General features: G+C 33.7%; 1 protein-coding gene across 1 annotated transcript; it reads left to right on the forward strand.

Moving 5' to 3' along the window:
* Positions 1-676: 676 nt before the first annotated feature.
* Positions 677-20,402, forward strand: LOC122411376 (uncharacterized). Its single transcript, XM_043420123.1, has 4 exons — positions 677-848; positions 1,233-1,448; positions 19,132-19,326; positions 19,898-20,402. Exons 1-4 carry the CDS (start codon positions 677-679, stop codon positions 20,191-20,193), a joined length of 879 nt encoding a protein of 292 aa, XP_043276058.1. The 3' UTR covers positions 20,194-20,402.
* The last annotated feature ends 590 nt before the right edge of the window (positions 20,403-20,992 follow it).

Here is a 20,992-nt window from a genome sequence, read left to right on the forward strand (position 1 = left end):
TCGAGCCGAGATACGATGCGTATGCGTTGAACGTCGAGTCTCAACTCCCTCTCCCCGGTCAGCGCTAAGCGTTCTCGCTTGTAGCGCGTATTCTTGCCGAAACGTGTGTGAACTCGTGCGTCCACTGACAAAGATTAAGAGACTGGGCGTGGTCTATACTGTTTGTATACAATGATCGTGGAATACGTGCGCTATGTTCTTTGCACAAGGCGTACGTTAAACATAAATGTGTGCTCGACTTTGTCAAACGTTTTGACTCATAGAGACGCCGTATTACATCGAATAATTAGTCATGTGTACCTTCGTGAATTATGATCGTTTTTTACGATAGCGAAATGAGAATGACGAGTCTGGAAATGATCAGGTGGTTCGCAGACTCATCTCTTTGTTAATTATATGTATTTGCACCTATTCTGGTCCACTTATGTGGGCGTGGGCAAGAGTATCCCACTTCTGACACCAAACTGTATGGTCGAAGCTTCTTCAGTGCGAAGTTACTTCGTTATTCAATTTTATTCGATCTCTGCTTCTTTATCAAACTGAAGGAGGGAGGACCTCGGGTCTTCCCCCTTCGTATTGGAAGGGTATGTGAGAGGACCCCCTGGGTCCTCTCGCCTTGTATTGGTTTATCGTATGTGAGAGGACCTCGGGTCCTCTCGCCTTGCGTGTATGTATAATGTGTGCGTTGTATGTGAGAGGACCTCGGGTCCTCTCGCTCCGTTGTTTCCTCTACCGAAGACCCGGAACCACTGCCCTTCAACCCAATGCTCTCGCTTGGCTCGCTCGAGAGCCGGCATCACTGTCAACGCGAGCCAATCAGACGCGGCCACCAACGGACTCCCCACTCGGTAATGCCAAACTCTCGGACACCGAACAATAAATTTATTTGTTGCATAACAAATTATTATAAGCTTCTTCAAAGCGTTTAAATAATAAGTTAATAATTAATGACGAAGATTCAACTTGACTAGTTCTGTACGTTAGGGAGCGAACGATCCTAACCTCACATATTAGTTACTAGATTGCATTCGCAAGTTTTGTTGTAAAGAGATGGAGCGGTCCCGTGCTTCAACAGGTCGCTTTACAAAAAAAAACTCAAATAATTCACCGTTCAAACAGTAATGCTGTTTTAAAACAGTACAATGAAAAAGAGCGGGTTAGAAAAAAGGCTCGTTTTGAGGCGAGTAAAATTAAATCACTGCCAGTATGCAATGTGCTCGGTACTCGTCTAGTTGACATTGCATATCTTGCCGAACAACAGCAATGTGAAAGTTGTTCAGAACCGTTTTGGCTGGCGTTCATCGAATCCGAATTGAGACGTGGATTAGCTTCGACTCTCAGTATACGGTGCAACAAGTGTTCAGCGGTCAAAAAAGTGAACACGTCAAGAAAAACTCTGGGAGTTGAAGGTTATGCCTTGTACGATGTCAACTGTAAAGCTGCATTAGGTATTTATAATCTGTGGAAATACTTTTTTTTAAAGTAAAAATAACGCCAAGTATTAAAAGTGCGTACCTTAAGTTAAAAACAAAATTCAAAAATCAATTCTAAAAGTAAAACTTATAAAAAAGGAATAGAAAAACTAAAAAATATCTTATCGCATGCGAAATTTCTACTCTTGAATTTGAGAATTGCACTTGCTGAATGAATAAGGGAAATCATTACTAAATAAGGGAAATCGTTACTATGGCTTGGAAAGAAAAAAATCCTTATCCCATGTGAAGTGTTTACTCTATAAATTGATTTATCGAACTTGCCGAAAATAATCGAAATCGTAACCATTGCTTGTAGCCAAGAATCAGAAGCTGTCAATTAATGCCTGCAGTGGTTGGTATTACCGACCATGCATCGTTATTTGTGGCGATTGATCAGAGTTCTGACGGTTCCGGGACCGCTGTTGAGCTGCAAAGACAACATAAAAACTTGGCGTGCATGGTTAAGTAAAAAAGCCCGGGAAGATATCGAATTTACATCATTTAGAAGAACTTAGAATAAGCTACGCAAATAGGATTGTCGTTCGATGTGGAAACACAATAAAAATGTGTATTTTGATCGAATAGAAGAGAGAGATCGAGTAAAACGTTGAACGTTTGGGATAAACTGGGTCGGTGGCTTGGAAGATAAATGTATGGAAAAGATTGGAAATAAATGGAAGATGTATGGTGAATGGAGAGGATGATCCTCGGTCTAACTGGTGCAGAGTAGGAAAGGATCGCGGGATGAAGAATGGATATAAAATTCCATGATGAAGAAATACGGCACGGTTAACGATGATTTCTTTTTCAATGCATGACGTCATGTTGTTACTTTCCCCGTGCATGTTGCGACTGTTGATGACAACAACGAGATATTCCTTCGCCGTGCTTTTTTACTTAACCATGCACGCCAAGTTTTTATGTTGTCTTTGCAGCTCCACAGCGGTCCCGGAACCGTCAGAACTCTGATCAATCGCCACAAATAACGATGTATGGTCGATAATACCAACCACTGCAGGCATTAATTGAAAGCTTCTGATTCTTAGCTACAAGCAATGGTTACGATTTCGATTATTTTCGGCAAGTTCGATAAATCAATTTATAGAGTAAACACTTCACATGGGATAAGGATTTTTTTCTTTCCAAGCCATAGTAACGATTTCCCTTATTTAGTAATGATTTCCCTTATTCATTCAGCAAGTTCAATTCTCAAATTCAAGAGTAGAAATTTCGCATGCGATAAGATATTTTTTAATTTTTCTATTCCTTTTTTATAAGCTTCACTTTTAGAATTGATTTTTGAATTTTGTTTTTAACTTAAGGTACGCACTTTTAATACTTGGTGTTATTTTTACTTTAAAAAAAAGTATTTCCACAGATATCATTTCTTTTTGGAAAACAAACCCAAACAATATTTTGGTTCAAACTTAATAAAAAGTGCTACTTATGGTACAAACTTTTAATGCTTGGCGTTATTTTTACTTTTTTGAAGTTTTTCCACAGATATCATTCCTTTTTGGAAGACAAAAAATAACAGCATTTTGGTTCGGACATGATGAAGAGTGTTTTACGTAAGGTACGAACTTTTAATACTTGGCAGTAGTTTTACTTTTTTTAAGTTTTTCCACAGATAGCTTTTACCTGAACATCCTTAAGTAGAATGTCGAAAAACCCAAAGATATCTAAAAGTATTTTCTGTAGTTCATCGAAGGCCTCCCTCCAACTCTATCAAAACTTACCTGTTGGAGAATTAATCCAGATATATTAATAAAATAAAATAATTATGGAAAATAATGCACTCGTACACTGACTCATTGCTTTATTGACTCAGTAACGCATCCATGTGCCCAAAATGATATAAGAATATAAAAAGATTGGCTTTGACTACTTTCTTTCAAACATTATTTTTTTCAAACATCTTTTTTAATATCAACTCATTTTCTTGGTCTATAACTCAATTGATTATCTGCTCTTTCACTTGTATTATCATCACTCACTTATATAAACTCACAATACTTTCAATTATTATTTTTACAATAGTAACAAAATAAATACTCTTTTCAAAGAAATTTGACTTACATCAACCAATTGTTTTTTTTTTTTTAAAGTCGAAATAATTTTGTGATTTTGTATAGATATATATAGGGTACCATGGGGCAAAATGAACACTTGAGGATTTAAGCAAGTTTCATTGATGAGTATATAGTCTTTCATCTATTTTTGAGTTTCAAAATCGATGCCCAGTCCTTGTTTCCCGAATTTCGTAAAAAAAAATTCGGGGCAAAACGGACACAGCCCCTCAGAGGCATAAAAATCCAAATACCGACATTTTTCGAAATACTACCATTCCAAGCGACTGTTTCCGAATAGAATGTCAACTCAGCAATATAACAAACGGAACGGCCTCCACACCTTGGCATGAAAGAAAGATAAATGAGCCAAATCTTGAAATCGCATTTAGTTCATGTTTTTGGGTCATGCGAAAAATCAACTCTGGGTCCATCGTGCTGGGGTATATTTGGTGTCCGCACTATATTGGAGTCCCACAATCGATTTGCAGTCCTAGTTTCGGGAATTTCAACAAAAAAAATTTTCGGGGCAAAACGGACACAGCCTCTAAGAGGCATAAAAATCGAAAAATCGACATTTTTTTAAATGCAGCCGTTCCAAGCGACTGTTTCCGAATAGGATGTCAACTCGGTAATATGGGAAAACAAATGGGATTAAGAAGGCTCTATTCCTTGAATGTAAATGAAAAAAAATGAGGCAAATCCTGAGAGCGTTTTTGTTGCCAACAAAAATTTGGGAAAAATGAACATCCACTCATTTCATAAGGAGAGTGGGCTTCGTATCCACTGAATCTTTTTTGCGCATCGGAAATTTGCAATTCTACCAAAATATTTTTGCGGATTGTTCTAAGCGTAAAATTGTAAATAGTTTGCTTACCTCTATATATGGCGTCAATGTAGGATTTTCTACCAAAATATTTTTGTGGATTCTTCAGGGATTGTTCTGAGTGTAACGTTGCAAATTGCGCGCTCACCACGGCGTCAATGCAGGATTTTGTCTTGTCTGAGTTGAAAAAGCGGATGGATAGTGAGAAAGTAGTTTGGAATCTATTTTGCTCTGAAACTTGAATTTTTTGGGGTTATCACCGTGAAATTCAACAATTTACCATGATTTACGGTCAGGACATGATTTGGAACCGAAAAAAAATTTTATGTGTTTTATGAAATTTCAGTTTCGGAAAAGACCGTTTTGCCCCGAAATTCAACTTTACGGAGCAAAACGGACACAGTGTCCATTTTGCCCCATATTACCCTATATATATTATTAATCTTACCTGAAATCACTATAAGTTTTGAAAATCATGGTGAATATGGGAATATTGTTGATTGGAAAGAATGAAACAAAAATCACACTTCAAGTTTGAATATTTAAAAAGAAAAAAAGGAATTAAGTGAAGAAGAAAAATGTTGACTTGTTATTTAACAAGATTCTTTTTCGAAAGAGATATAAAAATTTTCGAAAGAGAATAAAAAAAAAAAAAAATCAAAACACGAAAATGTAATCGCATATATTATTTTATTATTTAACGACGCACTAATAAACACTAAATATATAATTTAACCTCGATGAAAATGCAACAATTTACTAAAAATTATTTGAACAAATTATATATGACGATTTATTATTTCCATATTTTTATTTCATTCGCAACACGTACACGTGGAACAGAACACATGGCAACTACATACAACCAAAAATCAATGTATAACGAAAGGAAATATAATGTATATGGAGAAAAAATATATTTACATATTTTTATTTACAATTAGTTGATTTTTTTATTCTCATTCATTTATTTAATATACTCATTACAATATAGATTTGTTTAAATTGATATACACAGATAAATGTATTATAATTCTCACGAAAAAATGGCTCGACCGAAAACCTTAACAGTTTTTTTTTCGATTTTCATCTTCCGATTACTTTTTATTGCATCTAACAAGGAAAGGTACTTTAGTGTCCCCCTCCGATTTTGATAATTTTTTTATATGTTATAGTCCATCGAAAAATAAGAGACACGTATTTTTTTTATTGGCTGAAAGTGATTTTTAAGGGGTGAAATCGACCCCCAAAGTTGGGCATGTTTTGCGTCTGGTAGAGTGTTTCATATAGAAGCACTCATCCGATCGAAACGAAACCAATTGCAAAATATTCTGCATGTCAAATAACCTATATGACATGTTCAACTTCTTATGCACCCCTATTACATGGGGATGATTCACCCCCTGACATAATGTTGAAAATGAATTTGTGCAGTACATCGTATAGATACAATGCATGCACTTGTACGCGTAAACTGTTTTAAGTTTATAACCCGAGCTAGCATAAAAACAGATGATAATCTCTTAATAATTGCAGAAACATTCGAGAAACCTTTGTTGCTCTGTGACGTTTGCTGGAAAATTTTTCTGAATAAGTGAGGGATTAGGGCTAAAAGTGTACACGAATGAATTCCACAAGAATCTTAATTTATTCACTGTACTTGGCTACGTTAGAAAATGATCTCATTTTTTTTTATTTCCAAAATTCAGAATTCCTACAGGAAACGTAATTCATTCACTGTATATGTTACAATAGATCTCATATTTTTTCGCAGTTAAACATTTTTTTAAATTTATTTATTGACAATGCGAATTAATATAGAAAATCATTTAAAACGACGACGGTCACGACCTTTTAATACTTGACGTGCCTTTTTTACTTTTTGAAGTTTTAATATTTACTGATTTCACTTCTTTTTGCGAGGCGTGACAACTATATAGGAATCGTATCTAGAGTCGCGGCAGCGACTCTGAGACAAGTACATTTATAACAACAACATGACATGACGAGTTGCTGCCAGAGACTCTTTACCGGAGCGATAGCGTTTCCAATTGTTTTCGAAAATTTTCAAAATTTGTTTCTTTAATAATTAATTAACTATAGTATTCCAGAGAATATTATAAGTTAACGTATTTTTTATTTTTTTTTTCTTTCGATCGCGACCTCTTCGAACTCTGTAGCTTAACGCGTTGAAGAGATATTAATTATTTATTTTTTAATAGCATCAAAAAATGGGTCGGATTTTCGCACACATTTTTGATGTTTATTTGTTTTTTTTTAGTGACAAATCTGGTGCCATAATACATTTTATATACCTATATATTTTTTTTCTGGTGCCATAATACAAGTATATACTTATATATATTTCGTGATATGACGTATGGTGTGTTGTTAAATGAATGAGGTTATAAAGATCGCGTTTGACAGTTCTCTGTAGTACAAGTATATATATATATATATTTCCGTGATATAAAAGAAAGATCGCGAATGTAACAGTTTTCACCGACTATTCACCGACTATTTAAAAGCAGGACAATGTTTAGTGGAAATGGTGAAAAAAGTAAAGGGTGCACTTCCGAAAGCTGATAACCGAATTTTGAGCTGAAATTTGGCACACAGCTTCGTTTTGAGATGACAAGACTTCTCTCCAAAGGATTTTTGGCGCATTTGAATATTTTCCGAGATATTGAATTTTCAAGTTGCTGTTTAAACCCGAGCGAGTATATCTATATTGCTTGTTTCGCTCGGTCGGTATTCCCACTCCGCTAGTGTTTTCGTCGCATATCAAGTGACTCGGTAGAGTCTCGGGACAGGTACGCATTGACAGCCCGTGGTTCTCGCCGAGACTATTCGCTCCGTGCAAGTCAGCAGTGGCGACCTTTAGTAGCTCAAAAATGCAAAATACTTGGAAATATTAGCTGTTGTAGGCCATTGGGAAATTTTATAAAAAGTGGAGTTGATTCAAATAAATTGCTTTTTTGGAAGCAACTTATATGTAGTTATCAACAGTCATTAATAAAAAATTATCCTCAAATGAAATAAATAAGTGTAGTTATATAAGTACGTTTAATCGTCGTTTTGAAGGCTACATGAATGGCAAACGTTGCGCTCCTTGGCTGGGCTACTCCGGGGATTTTTTCCTTAAAATTCCGTCTCTCCGGCGCGAAGCGCCGGGGAGACCCACCCATTTACTTTTTAAAAATTTTCTTTTTTCTTTGTTCAAATTAAAAAAATAAAAGAAAAAAATTCTTGAAAAGTATTATTATTATTATTATTATTATTATTATTATTAAAATAAAATTGAAAAATAAATATTAAGGAAAAAATCCCCGAAGTAGCCCAGCCAAGGAGCGCAACGTTTGCCATCCATGAAACTAATGAATGGTTGTTTTGAGGACTGTCCTCAAAACCACCATTTGTCCTCAAAACAACCAGTATATACGAAAAAAGTCCTCAAAACTACCATTACATGAATCTATAATTTATACATATGTCATGACACTTATTGTACGATCCATTTTTAGGTTATTCACGAATAGTCAGTGGATATGAATAAATCATTCTCATATTTAAACAAAATAAATTACACAAATGGGTGTCAGAAAATGTTTGAAAACAATTCAGAATAATCATATTTTTAAGGTAATTCTATCGCTTCAGTCTCGTCATACCGCACTGCTGATAGTTGAGATTTATAGTAATCAATATCATTGACATATGAAAAAAAATTATTTCTAATAAGTAAAATTTTCCATATGTAATCCTTTAATTGAATGTTTGTATTGAATTATAAAAATGAAAAAGTCAGTTAACCCGGTAAGTTTAGGAGAATTTTAAAAACAAGTAAAATTTGGTTGATTCAATGGTTTAGATGATGGCTTCCAGCTGAGCTCAATTTGAGTTTATCACTAATATATATTTTTTTCTTAAGAGTAGGACGTTCACCGAAAAGAATGCTGCTTGAACGGAATTTCTAAGTGATATAGTCGCTTCCTGGGATTTTTTCCTAAAAATTCTGTCTTCCCGGCGCTTTGCGCTGGGGAGACCGAACAATCTAGAATTTTATGTTTTGTTTTTTTTATTATGGTCAATTTTTTGACATGGTCACTTTGATAATTGTTATAATTCATTAGTGGAGTAGGGATACTGGTTGAGTCTGACAAGCGATATAGATATACTTGCTCGAGTTTGAATAACAACTTTAAAACTCAGTATTTCGGTAAATATTGCGAGTTACAAAATGTCCTTTTGGAGGAGGTCATATTGTTAAAAAGAAGTACTATTCTGAGCTCTAAATTCGATTAATTTTTTTTGGGAGTTTATTCGTGTCGTTTTTCAATGCGTTGAATATCTTTATCCACACAATGCTTCATTTGTACGATTCCTACTTGTTCCTGTTATTTAACACGGGTGTTTTCATTTTATTTCGATTTTTAGTTTCACTTGTTGAATGAAGTGTTGAAGTGTTTTCTTGTTGAGTATAGTATTGTTGAATGAAACTGAGCTTCATTTTTTCGCCTGATTTTTTGCTTCCCTGTGCTAGCGAACCGAATTTATTTCTTACAGCCTTGTCTGTTGCTGTTAAATTCTTTATTTATCGTTTGTGTACAATCAGGAAGTGAAGATGGAAGAATTTTACAATTTTAATAAACTTTCGACAATTTTGATCGACCGGTCAAGAACGTTGCAATGGTTGAGAGATGTCGGTTTAATTCCAGATTCTCGATACTGTAAGAAGCATAAAAAAAATATGATTCTTCGTGAATCTGAGATGCATTGTGGTCGTTTCGTATGCTTTCAGAAAGGGAAATATTTTCATGGAGCAACTGTTGCGGAAAATACGTGGTTCGAGAAGTGTCATGTTTCCCCAAAAGCTTGCATATACATTACGTATTGCTTTGCTATTCACTTGACATTTGCTCAAACTATTCGAGAATGTTCCATAGCAAGTGATGGGGAAACCATTTCTTCAGAAACCGTAGCTGATCGTTTTTCGTTTTGTCGAGAGGTGTACATGGTTGCTCTCGACGAGCAGTTTGCAGAGGAAGGCTTCATTGGTGGTGTAGGTGAGATTGTTGAGATTGATGAGTGTAAGATTGGTCGGCGCAAATATGAACGAGGTCGTGTCGTAGAAGGTCATTGGATTCTCGGCATGATTCATAAAGGTCATCCAGAGAATTATCGATTGGAAATTTGTCCACAAAATAAAAGAGATCGCGATACCCTTTTGCAGCTAATACAAAAACACGTTGCCGTTGGAACAACGATTCACACCGACTGCTGGAAAGGGTATATCGATTTGAGTAAGCATGGGTACAATCATGCTACTGTTAATCATTCACTAGAGTTTGTTGACTCGGAAACAGGAGTGCATACTCAAGATATTGAGTCGTCTTGGAGGTTCATGCGTCGGGAATTATCGCGGGGCGGGGTTCATTCCACTTCCATTGCTGATCACTTATGTGAATTTTTGTGGCGTCGTCGCGTTCGTAAATTTAAAAAAGATCCGTTTAACCAGTTATTGGTTGATATTAAACGTTGCTATCCCGGTAAATGAAAATCTGGGTCTATTTTCGTATATTATTGCTCCATCAGGACGTCTCATCTTTCATTTTATTGTTTGTCGCTTGGTTATCTAAGCTTGTCAATTTGATACTGAATGCGAGCAGTTCATTTCCTAATTGTTTGTGCAACAATCGTAATACTGTTTTATACACGTGTAGGCTTTTTCGTTTTTTTTTCAAGTTACTAATGTAAATCTGGTGTTTTTTTTACTTCAGATAGTTAAAAAGGAGCAGTTCACTTCTTATTTTTTGTTTTTTATTCGCGTACGATAATTTTGTGTACTTGTGGATCTTTTCGACTTTTTGTTAATTGTCAGTCTCAGATAATTAGTTTCTTGACTTTATTGTCAGTTTCTCAAAAAGGAGTGGTTTACTTTCTACGTTTTTGTTTATTTGTCGTAGCACAAGTTGCGAGTTTATTTCTTTTTTTTTAATTATCCGTCTAAATCGTTTGTTTTTTTTTACTGTAGATGGTTCAACACGAGTAATTTACCTCCCAATTTTTTTGTTAATTTATAGTATCATAGTTATGCCAGGTATGAACTTATTTCATTTTTTTAATCGTCAGACCAAATCGACTGTTTTCTTGATCGGAGTTTTTTAAAGATGAGTGTTTACCTTCTATTTTTGTTTATTTATCGTAGCACATGGTAGCACAATTGTGCTAGTTGTGAGCTTATTATTATTATTTTTTTAATTATCAGGTTAAATCGACTGTTTTTTAACTTCAGATAGTCAAATGTGAGCAGTTCACTTTTTATTTTTTTGTTTATTTATTGTAGTACAGTTGTGCTAGTTGTCAGCTTGTTTTTTTTTATCTAAATCGATCTAAATCGACTATTTCCTTATGTTTAGTTTTTCTAAAAAAAGCAGTCCTAGTTTTTTGTTTATTTATCAGAGCACACTTATGCTCATTGTGAACTTATTTTTTATTTTTAATCATCATTCTAGATTGATTTTTTATTTAATCTCGCAACAAAAAAAAACAGTTCACCTCTCACTTTTTTATTTATTTATCGCGTGCAGTTGTTGGCATCAATCTTTTTTTTGATGATGGTTTACATTGAATGTTTTCGTAACTTCAGTTTCCAAAAAAGAGCTCAGCTACTATAATTTTTGTTTATTCGTCGCAGCGTGTTATGGGCAGTAGTGGGCATCTTTTTTTTTTAATTACCAGTCTAAATTGACCGCATGCATATCCAAAGATGTGTCAGTTTGCATACAAATTCAAAGATGTTCCAGACTTATCGAATCATTTTGGCATAACCAAAGATTCAATTGCGCGTGTGTGCGTGTGTGTGTGTGCGTGCGTGCGTGCGTGTGTGTTATGAGTAGGAAAGGTGGAAATATTGGACGCGTGAGAGATATCTTGCTATACGGATATATATAACCATGCTCAAAAATGATTTTAAAAATTCAATATCTCGGAAAATATTCACATGCGCCAAAAATTCTTTGGAGAGAAGTCTTGTCATATCAAAACGGAGCTGTGTGCCAAATTTCAGCTCAAAATACGGTTATCAGCTTTCGGAAGTTTATCCAAAGTAAAGATGAAAAAAAGCGAAATAGAGGTCGAAATCCAAGATTGTGTTTTCAACAGTTAAAGTTTCATACGCAGAAGACTGCCAGTCAGAAGACCGAAATAAAATTTTGGTTCCTTCCGGATATAGAGATTTCTTGAGTTGGTCCGTATTCTGAATTTCTGGATTAACAAAAATTTTTGGATCCGCAAAGAAAATGAAGAAAGATAGAGTGCGGGTGAGTATACTTGCAGGCTCCGGTGACAATGCTTTTAAGTAAGTAGAATAATTTTTCAATATAATAGTAATTTTCTGATTACAGAATCTTTTATCTCCAGTGCTAATGAAATGTGGAAGCGGTCTGTTGCTGTTCCTTTTCATTTTTGGTTGTGAAGACTGTCGCAATGGTCCAAGTCCACGGGTTCCTAAAGTGTCAGAATTTGTTACGGACCAGCAAAAATTTTGTTGTCTGAGATAAAGGTATCAAAATTTGATCCTCAATCAGAATTTAAACCACAAGTTAATAGTAGAGATGAAGATGAAATTGCAATGAACAGCGTTAAAGTTTCATACTAGAAGACTGCCAGTCAGAAGACCGAGATAAAATTTTGGTTCCTTTCGGATAGAGATTTCTTGAGGTTTGGATCAACGTTGATCTGCAAAGAAAATGAAGAAAGATCAAGTGCGGGTGAGTATACTTGCAGGCTCCGGTGACAATGCTTTTGAGTAAGTAGAATAATTTTTCAATATAATAGTAATTTTCTGGTTACAGAATCTTTTATCTCCAGTGCTAATGAAATGTGGAAGCGGTCTGTTGCTGTTCCTTTTCATTTTTGGTTTTGAAGATTGTCGCAATGGTCCAAGCGTAGAGGTTCCTAAAGTGTCAGAACTTGTTACGGACCAGCAAATCTGAGATAAAGGTATCAAAATTTGATCCTCAATCAGAATATAAACCACAAGCCCTATAAACTCGTTCAGTTTAATAGTATAGATGAAGATGAAATTGCAATAAAAATTTTTTTTTATTACAGTGGAAGCGGTGTTTCCTGATAAAACTCTTTTGATTCAAATGGACACGGTGTGATTTTTCCATGACCTCAGTTTGGTTGGTCAACACGGTTTTACAGTCTCAAGCGTTCCATGGAAATATATGGCTCAAAGTCTTGATTGTCCAGATTTCGTGATCTCAAGTGATTGATATGGAGGTATTCCTTGAGCCAAGGGCTTCAAATGAGTGGATACTGGGAATGAGATTCTTGGGTCAGACTCGTTGGGAATATGTTAGAACTTTTCAGTTCTGGAAGGTGCGATACTACAGAGAATGAAATTTCGATTCAGGTATATTTATATACATTTTTTTGTAGTTTTCTATCAAATTGAATGAGAAACGAAGTCATCATTATGTGATTAATTGTATTCTATTTCAGTTAAAAAAAAAATATTTCTGGATTTTCGCTGTGAGAATTCCGTCCAAATTGCTTGGTCATTTTTCGTGTTGCTCTTGCCAAGACAAAACCATTGATTCAAGTGTTTCTCAAGGTAAGTCAGTATCCAAGTTTAACGCTACGAATTAGTCGATGATGGAAATTATTGCAATCATGGTTTGAAACACTTATATATATATATATATATATATTTACGTTTTTTGCAGTTTTCCTCGTTGTTGCTGATAAGAAGTTACGGACTTGTGGCTTGGTTCATCGTGTTTTTCAGAAACGAGTTTGCTTATTGTATTTTGGTAAAAAATATGGTCCATTTTGAAATTTGCTCTGACTCGTTAATTCAGGAGTCAATGGGGTTGGAGAAGAAATTTATGAGGGCGTTGATGGAATTCTTGATAATTTAGAAAATGGCGCTGAATTTGTAACCGCATAACAGACTATTCGAAAGTATTGATGATTTTTAATCGAACAAAGTAAAATTTAAGTTGGAAATAAAATATGCGCGCGCATGTTTGTTTGGCTGTATAGTACTTAAAACAACTTTAATGTATAATAAAATGATTTTTCAAAAAAACTAATTCTGTGTAAGTTGGATTTTCAATATCGCGTTATCTGGAATTTTTATTAGCCGTAATTTGATATATTTTTCTCTTTCAATGAGGCAGGGAATTTTTTAAAAAATTTCCAAGGTAGGGAAACTAAAAATCTATTTTATTAATTAAAAATTTTTCCGAATACACTGATAGGTAATAATTATAATGCAGGAAATTCTATATTCACTTGTGGACAGACTTATGTCGGTCTTTCTCGTGTTACTACCTTAGACGGACTACATTTAATCAATTTCGATCCCCATTCTGTAAAAGCAGATGAGTTAGCTATAAGGGAATACAATCGTCTCAGAAAGAAGTTTCGTACAGATCTTGTCCTCATAAAGTTTGCCAAACAATGGGCTCCCAAAATTCCAGATTTTGTTTGGGCTATATCCAAAAATGTTATGGAGTGTCAATCAGCGGCAAGTGAATGGAAAAATATGAGCTCCTGGTCTATTAACGGATTAACCAATACGGATGGTGTTTCGTGTTATGCTAATTCTATTATACAATGTATTTTCAATTGCAAACCTCTTAGGGAAGAATTTTTCAGAACTTCGGAGGAGAAAGAAAATCCTATACCTCTTTTACTTCGGTCTTATGTGGAAAGAAATAAATCAGTGAGTTCATGCGTTGTAAGAGAATATGTAGGAGAATCGTTTATTCAAAAAAAAACACCACGACGTTTCTGAATTTTTCATGGGAATCTGCAAAAAATCTGATTTACTTCAAAATGCTGTAGAACATAAATTGATTATTAAAGTTCGATGTAAAGCTTGTCAATATACGACCACAGATGAACAAGCAAATAATATACTAGTTTTGAGCTTTCCGCGTGTTAAAAAAGCTTTTACTTTACAGGAATTAATCGAACATAGTTTGTCTCAGTGGAATCCGATTGAAGGTCATCAGTGCAATGCTTGTGGCGGAATGGGAACACTCTTAACAAAAACTTCGCTATCAACTGTTCAAGGCGTTTTGATTCTTCAACTTTTAATATTATCTATAGATGAAAAAACTATGAAACTTTCAAAGATTGATTTTAGTATTAAAGGTATTCCATCCGCTGTAGTTACTGTTTGCGGCGAAAAATATAAAGTCCATAGTGCTATTTTCCATCATGATCGAACAGTATTTGAAGGGCATTATACGAACATGTTAAAATCTGATACGTCATGGGTTTTTGCTGATGATGCTAAGGTCGAAAAAAGAAGTTGGCCGAGAAACGCCAAGAATAGTTATGTGTATTTCTTGGAACGAACAAAAAAATGAATTAATTTTAATAGTTGTGTCGTAACATGGCCTGTGAATTTTTTTCAAGTTCACAGTGCACAAAAAGTAGTCAAATCAAACCGTGAAAACAGCATGAGTGCTGTAAAAAAATTGGAGACAAGTACATTTATGTTTTATATAACCTCGACTGATGAATGAAACCCGACGTGTTACTCGTGTAGTCCAAAAAATAAATGCTCGATGATTTATAAGAAGTTGTTCGATCTATTCTCTGGAAACTTGCTTCAATAATGAGCAATTCATTACTAAAGGTTATAAAAAAAAACTATTTCAAACGTAATGAATAAAAAAAATGAATCTGTTAAATCTTGGTAATGTATGAAAAACATTTGGTTCAAAGGAACAAAAGGTTGTCAAATAAATGCAAAAGGGACGAGTACATCGGATGACGAATAGACAAAATTTTTAACATAATGGTATGTAAAAAAAATTACGAAACCAACTGTGTTTGAATAAAACAATTAAGAAAAGCTTTCACAAATCATGAAAAAACATTATATTAAAAAAAATAAAAATCTGGAATTATTTTGTAAAGGAAAAAAAAAATCAAATAGAACGTGAAAAATTCATTCTTACGGGAAGTATCCGGAACTTGAAAAAGTTCTAAAACTTGCTTCAAATGAGCAATTCATTACTAAAGGTTATAAAAAAACCATTTCAAACGTAATGAATAAAAAAAATGAATCTGCTAAATCCTGGTAATGTATGAAAAACGTTTGGTGTTCAAATGAACAAAACGTTGTCAAATAAATGCAAGTGACGAGTACATCGGATGGCGAATGAAAAAAATTAAAAACATAATGGTATGTAAAAAAAATTATGAAACCAACTGTAAATAATTTCAACAACACAATTAAGAAAAGCTTTCACAAATCGTGAAAAAAATATTATATTTAGAAGAAATACAAATCCGTAATTATATTGTAAAGGAAAAAAAAATTCAAATAGAACGTGAGAAATTCATTCCTACGGGAAGCATCCGGAACTTGAAAAAGTTCTAGTGAATCAAAAAGTTACCAAAAAATCGCATCAAAGGTAAAAGTCATTTGTTACTCTATGGTGACACATACTTAGAAGAAAATCGATTCTTCTCAGACTTTCAGGATCCCTTGGTATTCACAATATTCGATGTCGATTTCGTGTCGGTACAAATTATGTTTAAATATGTGCTAAAAGTACTTGTCCGGCCCATCACTTTTCATTCAAATTGCTCATTCAAATAAAAATCAGGGCTCTTTTAGATCTAATGGATCATATGTATGCCTACAGAGGGAATTGAGAAAATTATCTCCAAGAGATTTTAACTTAATTGCATTCAATTTTTTTGTAATATACAAGAGATATTATTGTGTATTGATGAAAAAAATACCCTTCGGACGATAAAAATTGTCAAGCTTCCAAATTAACTCTCCAGTTTATATTGAAATGACGGCAATTTTTACTTCACATTTCCTTCTTCAACCGAATTTTATTTGTTATAGCAACTAACCTATTCAATTACTGAAGATATTCAACTGATAATAAATCACATTTTAATAAATTTTCGAGAGGATTCGTCTGTATAATCTCGTTTTTTTTTATTATCACATACACAATTGCACTTTGTTAAAATCAACATAAAAACATGAGTGAATTGTTGCGAAGAAATAGTTGCCGCCGAGCATATATGAGATGATGTTCGAATTCAGGTGGGCGTGTAACGGCAGCGTTAATACTAGTTCCATAAAAATAATACATTAATTAAGGTCTAGTTTGATTCTTATTTGAATGAGCAATTTGAATAAAAAGTGATGGGCCGGACAAGTACTTTTAGCACATATTTAAACATAATTTGTACCGACACGAAATCGACATCGAATATTGTGAATACCAAGGGATCCTGAAAGTCTGAGAAGAATCGATTTTCTTCTAAGTATGTGTCACCATAGAGTAACAAATGACTTTTACCTTTGATGCGATTTTTTGGTAACTTTTTGATTCACTAGAACTTTTTCAAGTTCCGGATGCTTCCCGTAGGAATGAATTTCTCATGTTCTATTTGAATTTTTTTTTCCTTTACAATATAATTACGGATTTGTATTTCTTCTAAATATAATATTTTTTTCACGATTTGTGAAAGCTTTTCTTAATTGTGTTGTTGAAATTATTTACAGTTGGTTTCATAATTTTTTTTACATACCATTATGTTTTTAATTTTTTTCATTCGCCTTCCGATGTACTCGTCACTTTCATTTATTTGACAACGTTTTGTTCATTTGAACACCAAACGTTTTTCATACATTACCAGGATTTAGCAGATTCATTTTTTTTATTCATTACGTTTGAAATGGTTTTTTTATAACCTTTAGTAATGAATTGCTCATTTGAAGCAAGTTTTAGAACTTTCTCAAGTTCCGGATACTTCCCGTAAGAATGAATTTTTCACGTTCTATTTGATTTTTTTTTTCCTTTACAAAATAATTCCAGATTTTTATTTTTTTTAATATAATGTTTTTTCATGATTTGTGAAAGCTTTTCTTAATTGTTTTATTCAAACACAGTTGGTTTCGTAATTTTTTTTACATACCATTATGTTAAAAATTTTGTCTATTCGTCATCCGATGTACTCGTCCCTTTTGCATTTATTTGACAACCTTTTGTTCCTTTGAACCAAATGTTTTTCATACATTACCAAGATTTAACAGATCCATTTTTTTTATTCATTACGTTTGAAATAGTTTTTTTTTATAACCTTTAGTAATGAATTGCTCATTATTGAAGCAAGTTTCCAGAGAATAGATCGAACAACTTCTTATAAATCATCGAGCATTTATTTTTTGGACTACACGAGTAACACGTCGGGTTTCATTCATCAGTCGAGGTTACATAATTTATGAGTAACTCCAAATTTCAACATTATGGAATCGTTCTAAGAAGCTTTTAAATCCAAAAAAATCACATGCAAGCTAGTCATTTCTTACTCTATGGTGGTAAAGACTTATAAGAAAATCGATTCTTTTCAGACTTTCAGAAGCTTCTGATATTATTCACAATATTCGACGTCGATTGGATCGATACAAATTATGTTTAAATATGAGTTAAAAGTACTTGTCCGGCCCATCACTTTCCATTAAAATTGTTTATTCAAATAAAAATCAGGGCTTCTCTAGAACTGATCGAGCAATATTCATGCAGAGCGAATTTAGAGAGTTATCTTCAAGTAATATTCCCTTAATTGCACTAATTTAATAAGAATGGAAACGAATTGTCCTGTACTATACAAGGGATGTTATTGTGCATCGATAAATAAAAAACATTTTGCACATTAAATATATTCAAGCTTCCAAAAATAACTCCCCAGTTGGTATTGGAATGACGGCAATTTTTACTTCTCACTTTTTCCAGTGAACGAATTTCATTCGGTATAACTAACCTATACTATTATTAAAAACATTAAACTAATAATAAATCGCATGTCAATAAATTTTTAACCGGATTCTGCCGTACAATTTCGTTTTTTTATGATTGATTTTTATTTGAATGAATAGTGATGGGCCGGACAAGTACTTTTAACTCATATTTAAACATAATTTGTATCGATCCAATCGACGTCGAATATTGTGAATAATATCAGAAGCTCCTGAAAGTCTGAAAAGAATCGATTTTCTTATAAGTCTTTGCCACCATAGAGTAAGAAATGACTAGCTTGCATGTGATTTTTTTGGATTTAAAAGCTTCTTAGAACAATTCCATAATGTTGAAATTCGGAGTTACTCATAAATTACATGTCCTCCGATTGATATCATAAATTTTAGTGCTACACGTAACTCAAGTGGTAACTTTTTTTAATAATATTAGAAAATACTTGGCCTCGAATTGATATAATAAATTTTAATGCTGCACGTAAATTAGATGGAATTTTTTTTAATTGATTTAGCCCTTCAAATCAAATAAGAAGAATGAGGCATCGGTTTCCAAAGTGATTTCAAGCGCGATTGTTCGGTTTTTATTTTTTACTTGTTATTTGATTCGTTTGACACTTTAAAAAATAGATACAGATTAGTTTTTTTTACAGATAATGTTTTTTCAAGATTTGTGAAAATTTTTTCGAATTGTTCTGTATTTTTTTTTATAATATAATTTTTTTGACAATTTAAAAAGAAAATTTTTTTAAAGTTTTTTTTATGGATGGAATTATCAGCAAACAAGGGACCATCAATGTACTTGTCCCAACCTTTTTTTTCCTAGGGGAAGTTTATAGTTTTAACTCTTACAAATACAAGTGGGGAAATAGACTGCTGTGAAGCTACATGGCACTGAGAATGTGGGCCTTGATAAAAATTGGCATTTGCATGAATTATCACTTCTAGATTCGAAAGCCAAATTGGAAAAACTGAAGGAACAAAAAAATCGTGAATCAAACATCGACAGTATCACCGGCTCTGACGACCATGAATTTCTCGATACGAAAGTCAAATGTGGATCGTCGATTACAAAGTTGCAAAACGAACGCAATTGTCGAGCGAAAAATTCAATTTCTGAAAACCTCGAGATTCCGAATTCAGGTATGAAAAATATCGTATCGTTTACGTATCACTTGTGGAAGCATTGACATTTTTAAATTATAGGGTAGGTTGATGACGTTCATTTATAACTTTTCGCGACTGTTTTCTGTACCATTTACATAGTTTGAAGACATTTTGAGAATTTTTTTTGCAAATTCAAATAAATTTTCATCTCACGGCAAAAATTATAATGCACAAATCAAATAAGAAAATATTGAGAATGAACATACCGATATTACGTATTACATAGAAATATATAAACTTCTGTCAGGGACACTCTCTGTAACCGTTCTCAAATATTTTCGTATCGACAACATTTATTCCCCTCTAAATATATTGACCCCTTTAAAATTAATTTTGATTATCTTCGTACATTAACGTGCATTAATATTTTTTGTTTTCGTGGAAAAGATACTTTCTCCAATGTGAAAAAGAACATTTTTTATACGTATTTTCCATACATGTACGTTATCAATGGAAAAATAATCCTGACAGCTACTAGATAAGAAACCTGTGAAACGGTACTTGGATTATCGGCCTGCATAACATTCGGTGTTTTCATTAATTTTAGATTCAGAGATCAGCAATGAAGAAATAGGAAAACTTCAAAAATGTGAATCAGATAATGGAAAACAAAATAAGTATAATGAAGAAAAGATTTGCAACCAAGAAACTGCTATTATTGAATCACAAAAAATTGACAAAATTGTCAAAATTATCTTATCAACAGCCGACACCGATTATTCTAGAATTGAATCATCAACAGCTGATCCGCATACTACGTCCTTTACGAATCACCGCAACAAACAGAAAAAAATGATGCAATTATTACATTGCCAGTCGACACGGATAATTCTGGAATTGTAACAATATCTGAGGTGCATACAACGTCCATTATCGAATCACAACAAATTGGAAAAACTGACAAAATTATGTTATCGACAGCCGACATGGATAATTCTAGAATTGAATCGTCAATAACTGATCCACATACTACCTTTATCACCGAATCACCGCAACAAACAGAAAAAAATGACGCAATTATTGCATCGACTGCCGACATGGATAATTCTAGAATTGGAACACCATCTGAGGTGCATACAACGTCCATTATCGAACCAAAGCAACAAACTGAAAAAAACGACAGCATTACGTCATTGATTTTTGACTCAGAACTTTCTGGAATTCTCTCCATTACGGAAACTATTGAAGATACTGCCTGCTCGATTCCGCATGATACCGAGTCTCTACTTACGGAAGCATTGGAATCACCTATGATTTTTGCCACAGTTAATGCAAACTCTATTAAAGTAAGCAATGTATCCCATGATAGTAGTGCTCCTCCATCCGAAGTTGCAAATATAATAGAAGTAGTTGGCAGTGGTTGGTTTGAAAATTCTTTCGAAAACGATAACGGCGGAATAATTATTACAACAGATAAAAACAGTAATCTGATTGAAGTTTCTGTCGAGAGTCCCGAGGTAAATTCTGAGAACAACGAAGAAAACGATTTTTATAAGGATAATCGTATGAATCCAAAGTCAAACACCGAGCTTGATAAAAACGAACAAGATCTTCCAAATATTTCTGTAGATTTGAATACAGAAAAAAGTATCCACGATAGCACTGATGATGACAATTCTGAAAGCGATGACGAATTAAACGA

The sequence above is a fragment of the Venturia canescens genome, chromosome 5, assembly GCF_019457755.1.
Source record: "Venturia canescens isolate UGA chromosome 5, ASM1945775v1, whole genome shotgun sequence".
NCBI lineage: Eukaryota > Metazoa > Arthropoda > Insecta > Hymenoptera > Ichneumonidae > Venturia > Venturia canescens.

Bases quoted from the DNA above. Each gene is read 5' to 3' on its own strand.
- LOC122411376 (XM_043420123.1), top strand. From the start codon at position 677: ATGTGTGCGTTGTATGTGAGAGGACCTCGGGTCCTCTCGCTCCGTTGT. The intron at 849-1,232 runs GTAATGCCAAAC...GTACTCGTCTAG, and splicing joins ACCAACGGACTCCCCACTCG to TTGACATTGCATATCTTGCC. The intron at 19,327-19,897 runs GTATGAAAAATA...CATTAATTTTAG, and splicing joins CCTCGAGATTCCGAATTCAG to ATTCAGAGATCAGCAATGAA.